Source organism: Wasmannia auropunctata, unplaced genomic scaffold, assembly GCF_000956235.1.
Source record: "Wasmannia auropunctata unplaced genomic scaffold, wasmannia.A_1.0 LD335977.1, whole genome shotgun sequence".
In the NCBI taxonomy this organism is placed as follows: Eukaryota; Metazoa; Arthropoda; class Insecta; order Hymenoptera; family Formicidae; genus Wasmannia; species Wasmannia auropunctata.
Window position 1 is genome coordinate 12,290 of NW_012026913.1, and position 9,204 is coordinate 21,493.

Here is a 9,204-nt window from a genome sequence, read left to right on the forward strand (position 1 = left end):
TTCCAAAGTGAAGATGGTATAAATAAAAAAAACACTTAAGTATCTATTAAAATAAAGATTTAAGAAATACTTTTTACTTAAAAAAATCAGAATTATCATATTTTAAATATAGAATTGTAATTATTACTTATAATAGCTACATTTAAAATATCAGTTTATTTTAAATATATTTTAAATACCTACATGAAAAATAACAGTTGAGATTATGTTTATCTTATGTAAACTTGTCTTTTTTTGTCATCATCATTAGTTATCAATCATTAATTATCATGGCGTAATATAAATATTTTACAAGAACTGATATTGACTCGTTAAATAAACTCATGTTGTCATTTAATTATAGTTATAATAGTTATCATGAACTAATGCCATATCAGTTTGTAGTTATATTTTTTAGTTTTTTTCTGATTATTTATAAATAATCCTTGTTTCAAAATTCTCCTTGTTTAGTAAAGAGAAGTTTGAGAGAGGGTAGAATATAAATGGAGGAGATATTTTTCTCTATTGAGCAAATGCAAAATTGCCTTAACGTTATTCAATATTAATCTAGAGCAACGTGAAACTTTAATGAAAAGCGCATTACGCAGAAAGTCCCGCGTGGTAAGCCCGACAAGCTCGAACTCGAGCGCCTGTTTCCAACTACATAGATCGGCTTCACTGAGAGGTGTGACATCTGTGCATCGCGTGTCCTCCCTTTACTAAGTTAATTATACTTCCAAATTGCACTTTATGCCTATTTACAAGCACTTTGCCAAGTTTCGTATGTCCAATTCGCGATGCGCTATGTACTATACAATATTGTGACAAGAAAGTCTGTTTGCGTAAGATAAATATATGAGCTGATATGGTCGCATTGTAAGTTTAATGTAATTTCTCGAATTAGATTTTCATTAATCAAATTGTTCAAATTATAAAAACGTTTATAAATATGTGTATATGGTATAAAAAATCTATAGGTATAACTTATAACTTATAAAAAAAAATTGAGCATAATAATTCTATCTTTTGAATTACAAGTTCTTTTGGACTTGTTAAAAATTCAAAAATATCAAGACTCAGAATTTTTTTTTTTTTTAATACCTATATTTTTTTATATTTATTTTTTGCATGTACATTTATTACATTTAATTTTTACATTTATCCGCTTATTACTGCGGTATTTAATAGATGACCTTCTAATTTATATTTTCTAAAAGCACTCTAAAAAATTCTTTTTCTATTCGGGATAAGAAATTAAATCGCGAATGATAGAACCTCGTCATTGCTCTTTTACGATTTTGCGAGTTCGAACTCGGGAAAAGCTGCGCTTTTACGGTTAAGCTGTGCTCGAACTGCTCAGCCAGGGCTGCCTCTTTTCTGTTACAGTGCGACCTTTCGAGCTTGAACTTTCCGACAATTAACAAAGTCTCGCTTGGCAAGCTAATTGAGTTTTCCCGCCAATTATCCGCGGCCCCACCCGACAATTACTTTTATATCCGTCTCTCTCATTCTCTCTCTCTCTCTCTCTCTCTCTCTCTCTCTTTCGCATCCCGTCGACTTCGTATTTTCCAATCACCTCAAAGTCCGTCGTAAAGTAAACGGATCCGCGAATACCCGAAGGATGGTGGCCTAAGCTAACCTGGCCGAGGCTAACTTTTTCACCGAGGTTAGATAAGAGGGATCGAGGTTGAAGTCGCGACCACCGTCTGGGCTGTTCAATTCCTACTCTTCTTTTCTTCTTGCCTTTCTATTTACGGTCATAAAGACGATTGTGCGGTTCTTGCCGAATCCTTCAGCAGAGGTAGTAGGACGACGGCCGAGAACAATTCTCAAGTCCTGAGAGCTCAATAGATCGAATCGCTGATAAGACATTTCCGATAGCCGGTACACACACACACACACACACACACATATATATATATATACTACAAAGTCGAGGAATTGTCCTGGAAAAGAGACTGAAGAGTAGTAGAATCTCTGATAGAATTGTTAATATAAATCCGAGCCAGACGGCTTTTGAATAACGGGACGTATAAGAGAACGAAATGGAAATGGCGAAATAAATTTATTATTTAAAATTTTAATGTATGCCTAATTAATGCCTGATTATTTTAGAATTTGTGAAACTTCTTCTTTGCGATAAATTTCACAGAACTTTTAATTTAAATTTAATTTTAGAGTTAACATTTTTAATTTGAATTTGATTGCGCAAAACTGGAGCACACACACATTCTAATGAATGGCATCCGTATGAAATACGAATAATCTCTCGCTCGACTTAACTGTACGGAATATCGTTCAAGAATTCACAGAATTTACATTATTTACGTTAATTCTTCCAATTTAAAAATGTTTGCACATTAACAAGAAACCTATTGACTTTATAATGAATTGTTCCGGTATGTAAATAATTCATTTTCTTGTTTAATCGGATTTTTTCGAATTTTTTTTTTAAATCTGAGCGCGCGCGCAACGAAAGAGACACGCTATCGTCTAATTATATCGTAGAGAATAATTATCGTTTGCTTTAATCACGATTATTTGAATAATTAATTTCGAATATTGCACATTCGATGATATTATACTCCGAAAGTATAATATAACTGGAATATTGATATAGAAAAGAATCAAATGATGAACTTGTTATCTTCGTACGGAAACTTGATTCTCAAAATCGCGTTTTACTCCCATTAATAGACAAAAATAATTATACCGCTGGGAGATATGCGATTAGCAGTGTCAGCATCCTCGATCCGAAGCACGCACGTAGTGACCACGCCGATCGTGATCGCGGCACGGTGGAAGAGAGGGGGGGGGGGCGAAGGGTTAAGTGGGAAAGCGACGTAACGCGTGCGAGTCCGCCGCGCGGGGGAGAAGTAGTAAACTTCGCGAGAGTGTACGACGTACACAACACGCGTGTGTTGCGCGCCGGAGAAACACGGGACGGAGTCACGAAGCACTCTGAGTCGGTACGCTCGCGAGCGAGGACCGTCCTCCTTCATTCATTTCTCGCGATCACGCTCTCGGTCGGTGGAACGTGGCTCGTGGACCGCGATCGATTGGATCATTATCTCGACGCAACGCAGCGTACGATCGCCGGAAAGAGCGAGCCAGAGCATGCCGTTCTTCAAGAAGCTCCGTAGATTTTCCCGCCATAAAAGTGAGTCTTATTCTGTTCCTGATTCGATTAGTGCAGGATAAAAGCATTTGTTTTCTTCTCGACCGTTATTTTTTATGCTAGTATACAAACGTATATTGGTCTGCAATCAATTAATTACTTTACGCAATTGATCATGTTATTTTTTTTATAATTATCTCTTATGACGTAAAGTTAAAGTGTGACGTTTCTTCTTATCACTCACACGACACACACACACATTCTAGGTGATTGAAATTATTATTATAATTTTCAACATATAAATTCTTATTTTTACACTTTCTACAAATTTACATTTTATATTTGTTATACTTCAGCACTTTATATACGAGCTTATTTTCACCCGATCAATGAAAAATTCTAGGTCCAAAGGTCGTTTTTATTCGCCGCTCGACATTCTCGATACAACGCGCGACGCTATTTCCTCTCGGCTCCCGCCTCGCTAAGTAGCACATCTCTTCGACTAAAGTCGTTCGTAATCGAATTCCGTCCCGGGACGAGAAGAGAGAGAGAGACTCTCTCGAAGCGCTCTTGCTCGACGGCGCGCTTCCTTTAAGGACGTGCGCCTCGATTCAAGGACCATCGCCTTCGTCTTAATGCAGTTTCGAACTGATCGGGACACGCCGCGCCGTTCCCTCGGGAGACAGAGCGAATCAGCATTCGCGGTGTAATTCGGGCGACAACGCACTCAGCTGCTGCTGCAGCCAAATGAAACAGTTCCGGGCGACGCGATTTCCCCCGGCTGATTGTCGCGCGCCGATCATCGTAATCGGTGTAACGGCGTTATCGAAGATCCGCAGTTGATTCGGGGCACAGTTGGAAATGTTACCAAACTACTGGTTATGGTGAACGAATCGAGTACGATCGAATGACTGAATGATTACGGTTATTAAACAAATAGTAATCGCGATTAATGCGCACTGTTGATTATATAGAGCTGAACTCAGCGATCACGATTGTATAATATTGTAATTTATACAATCGTTTAATTAGTTTAATATATGATTTTTACATTTGATCGGACGTGATGTAACGTAACATAATACTTTATTGGAGTGATTATATTTTTTCAATAAAATAATTAATTTGCATCGAGAAATTGTAAATTATTCATAAATTGAACGGGTCTTTGCTTGAAATATTACTTCGTCACTTAGAAAAATGCAGAACAATGCGAAATATTAAATAAAATTTCAATATATCTTGAATGTTTTATTTCGAATGTTAAATGTGTTAACACTCGAAACATTGAAATTTTCAGATTTTTATTCGCAAGCCTTCACTCTAGTATCTCGTTAAATGTTTTCAGCAAGATTGAAGTGAATTGTGCAAGTGCAATTCAGACGCACAGGTTACAAAATTGTCTCGTGCAATCGGTTGCTATGTTACTGCCTTGACACGTTTATTTAAGGCCGTAATTTCTGTGTAAGTGTAAAAATGCATGCAATTTTTGACCCGATTTTTATTGCGAGGTCGCGCCGCCCTGTCTTACTGTGTGGAACAAGCGATGCGCGTATGTCGAATGCGATGAAATATTGAAGTCGCGTATATGCTCGTTTGTGAAGATACAAGTGCTACGCGTTGCATTGTGCGTTGTCGCGCATTCTATTTTACGGCGACAACGCCGTGTTTACAGTTGTCAAGCGATTCGCGTAACATCGATCCTCGCTGCGTCGCGTTTTCGCGTTCGGAATAAATATCGGTCAATATTTATTGCGGAGTGTGTTTGAATTCATCAAAATACGCGTTCCGCTGCAATACGATGCTCGGAATAATAACGCGAACGCGAATTGCGCAATTATGACGGCGAAATCAAAATATTGCCAGGAATTATTGATTGTTTGGGAAGAGAAAAATTGATACCGGTTGATTTTAATCAAAACAACATTATTTTTCTCCTTGATAACTTCATTTCATTTGGTTTTCAAACTCAGATCCATATATTTACAATTAATTTGGAGAGAATTGTGATAAAAGGAAATCGCGCGATAGTATGAAGACGAAGAATTCTAATTCATCGCCGTGTTTAAAGATAAATTTAATAAGAAAACATCAGAAGAAAGAATTTAGTCAAGTATAATATGAACATATCTTTTTTTTTGAATGATGAAAGATGACTTATTACATTGCCGCGAAGAAGTTTAATAACTGGCGCTACGTAGAGGTAATCAAATGACGCATATGAGATCAACGAGATCGGAAACAACCTGTCAGCGTTCCGTCAACTGGATCTTTTTTCCTTCATTTGCACTCAATGTACACTGCGGTATCTTAATTATACATCTTTATCGCGCGCCCGCGCGATTTCCTTTCACTCATGACCGTTAGACGTCTGTGGATTTTTTAAATAATTTTTTATGACTCTTTTTTTATCAATATTCCACGACGATAATTTGGCAGCACGGTATTTCCTTGTGCAGTTTCCTACATTGCAGTTTCCTCGCACCATATAATTTTCGTCTCTCTACAGTGCATATAGCTTTATATAATAAAGCCATATGCACAGTTTTCACTTTTCGCCAATCGTGAGTCTTGACAGAAATCGGTCGATGCCGTAATTCGTCGATCGTAATTTCACTCGCTCAAATTCGCGGTAATAAGAATCGTTTGCGGATTTGTAGTATTCATAATCATTGCATCAGACATTTTAATATTTGTCTGTAAAGAAAATATCATTGATTTCAACATTACTGTAAGAATTTCTCGGAAAATTTAGAAATATGTTAGAACAAATATTTCCTCTAGAAAACCCGAATATATGTTTTTTCTTAACAACAAAACTGATTTATTTGTCTATTTCTTTGTGATATTTTTTTTATGTCTCAACTTAGACTTTATAGAAAAATTTATCAAAAAATTGCATATTGTCAAGTTATTATCTATTAAATTTTATTATGAAAAATTAATATTATTCATTTAATTATAATTCAATTATTATTAATATGAACACAAAATGTATATGTGTGATAGAGAAATTCCCCGAGATAGAGAATCAGTTCTTAGAAACGTAAATTTAGAACACAGATAATTTTTATTAAAAATTTATCAGTGCAACCGTATTTTATGTTGAAAAATTTACTGCCATTTCTCCTATCTCTTATACTTCAAGATTTTCTCTCTTTTCTTTCAGTTTTTTAAATTACATGAGTTTTGTCTCAGCTATAGGACATACTTCCATTTTTCCGGCGACAATGTCGACGATGCGCCATGGCGCATACCCGGTGTACCAGTCGACAAATTTACAGTTCGCGCATATGCTTGCATATGCTCGCGAGTTTACATCATCTGGCGTCGTCGTTTATTCAAATACACGACGAGCTTGCGCGTCCATCATTTCGGTGACTGAATTTCCGTCCTTTTCGGCGAGCCGCGCCGTTAGAGGATCCGCCTGTATTGCGCGTCTGTGTGACCCGACGGGAAATTCATTTCCCATCTCGAAACGTCGCGTCGCCGTTGACCTTTATGGTCTTGAAGCAGTAGCAAAGTAATAGCACTCGCAAGAAGTAGATTAATCAATGTAGCGCGCGCCTTTGTGCAGCTGCACGAGAGTCGATGTTGTAAAGCGTCCGAAAATGTAACGAGCAAAATGATAGCAGGTACGGTTAATACACTCAAAAATTGATTTTACGCCATTTTCATCATAAACGTCAGTGTATATGTATATATTGATGGGATAAATTGAAATAAATAATAACAGTATTATAACGAATAGCATTTGTGCTTAATTAAACTTGATGATTAAATAATGGTAAATAAAGGATATGTTGAACTGTCAACTGGAAGTTTCATTAATTGTGTTTAACAGAATTAATTAAATTTAACATTATTATACGAAAGAACAATAACTGTCTGCGTTAGCATCAGAAAGGAAAAAAACGAAGCAGGGATACATAGAATCGCTTAATGTGAAAGCGGCGTAAAAGCCGATTTTAATGGAGCCGGATAATAAATTTCAGTAAAAATCGAATAAAAATCCAGTAAATATGTATAAATCAATGTTGTATTCAGTTCAAGGAATCTTTTAATGTTTCCTTTTCAGGCGAGTATATTTATTAAAACTTTAAATTATTATAGGTTGCTACAACCATAGGAAACTTATTTTTTCAATAATATGAAAAGTTATGAAAGGTTTGAATTAGTTTTAGAAGTTTCGGATTATCGACGACTTGAATTTATTTTCAGGAAGATTATTTAAGCGGCAACTCTTGGGATTATCGATTAGTTTTACAATTTACATTCCCTTTTCCCTGAAATCTTCTTAAAGTCTGAGGCCTTAAAACTTCTTCGTTCTAAAAATAGCATCGCATATAGCAGTTGAAATCTGGCGATGAAATCCGGAGTCACGTTCGTGGAAAAGTTCAACGCAGACAGCTTAGGGGTTGTAAATGTTTAGGGGTGTAGCCCGTCGTGGCTGAAAATTTCAAATCCCTTATCGTACGTTTTGCTCGATTTCTCGGGCAGCAGCCGAGAGCTTTCTTCGGTTTCTCGTCGCAAAGAAGGATTTACCGGCGAGATTGAGATTTCATGCACATCTCGGTATCGTTAACCTTAATCCATTTATTCTACGCCATTAAGGGGTGTACGGAAGTACACTACAATTTATTATACATTCTATTGTTTAAATATGATCTTATTAAAATTAAATTTCTACGGTGAATTTTTCCTTTTTCTAAATAACTGTTTTTTTTTTTTAAGACTGATTTTGCTAATTTTATTGTAGAACTTATTTTATAAATATTTTAATTTTCTCATAATCTCCAGTGCAAGATTTAATTTTAACTTGTCAACTTGCTTTTTTCTTACAAAATATTATTAATTTAGAAAATTCTTTTATTTAAATAGTTTTCTTATGATCTAAAGTTTAGACTGTATACAAAACAAGTTTGTAAATCTCTAGTTTGAAAAAGCAATTTTAACTTATAACATGTATAAGAAGACTAACATATTGCTTAAAAGAATTCTAGATTAATAACAACGCTTAATGCAGATCTATCTCCGTCGGATGTTTCATTTTCTTTCTGAATCGCGCTAATTTTTCCTGACGCGCGGACCGATCGATTTATCACATTCTACCAGTGAAGGTAATAGCGCAAGTGCGTTCGCGACAGGCTTTTCTTCGTCGAGGCGAGAAAGATTAATATCGCTCTCCTTGCGCTCTCCAGATAACGGCGGAAGCAAGTTTATTCGTTCGGCGCGTTTCGCATTTCAGACGATTTTATTTCGCTTTAACGATAAATAATGGCGTACTTCATATTGCCGTTGCGAAAGTGTGTAATTTATATCCGCCCTTTGCATGTCTATTGCAATATTTGCGCGTCGATTATATTGTCCTCAGCGCGCACTGCAAAATATTATTGCGCTTCAGGCGACTTTTAAATCTGGCAAGCGATATGCAAACCGTCGCGTTATTATATAATACGAAAATATTCATTGCGGTCTTGTATTAACACAATTAAGATGACGTAATCGATAATATTGTGTGAAAACGAGTGATTAACCTTCATTTATGTTACATTTTTCAAGTTGGACAATCTCATTTTACTGATATATTATTAATTTGTTTTACGTATAAATTGATGTTAATTTTTACGTAAACACAATTTTTACGAATTTTTCCCGGAAATTATTACAAACTAAGAATTAAAGATATTTTAAAATTGTAATAAACGGTATAAATTACATCTCTGAAATTTTATTCTTCATAATTCTATGAGATTTATTAATTTTTAAATTAATTGAAGAAAAATTAATTATAGATAATGAAATACATATGGGCCATTCCACGTGAAGCGGATCAGTCATCTCTCAGAAATTTTTTTAATTTTGCACAAAGGTAGTACTTTGAGAGATAGAATTTTGTGCCAAAGGATTTTTTTCTTATTGCAAAATTAATCGAGATATAAACAATTAAAAATTAGACTACTTTATTTTTCAAAAATTCATAGCTCTGTTACTAATAATGCTAGCTAACTGCTTTTTTTTTCAAAATACGCGAAAAATGTTCTAGTTTACGAGAAAAAAATGAAGATTCCAAAAATGCTTTGTTTTCCATTGTTTATTTAACAATA

The 9,204-nt window shown here is 35.3% G+C and overlaps 1 protein-coding gene across 1 annotated transcript in view; it reads left to right on the top strand.

The window, feature by feature from the left end:
• The first annotated feature begins 2,892 nt into the window (after positions 1–2,892).
• Positions 2,893–9,204, top strand: part of LOC105454648 (low density lipoprotein receptor adapter protein 1-like) — a 67,832-nt gene continuing 61,520 nt past the window's right edge. The window contains exon 1 of the mRNA XM_011697417.1: positions 2,893–3,139. Coding sequence (XP_011695719.1) covers positions 3,097–3,139 — 43 coding nt within the window. The 5' untranslated portion in view covers positions 2,893–3,096. The remainder of the gene's footprint in view (positions 3,140–9,204) is intronic.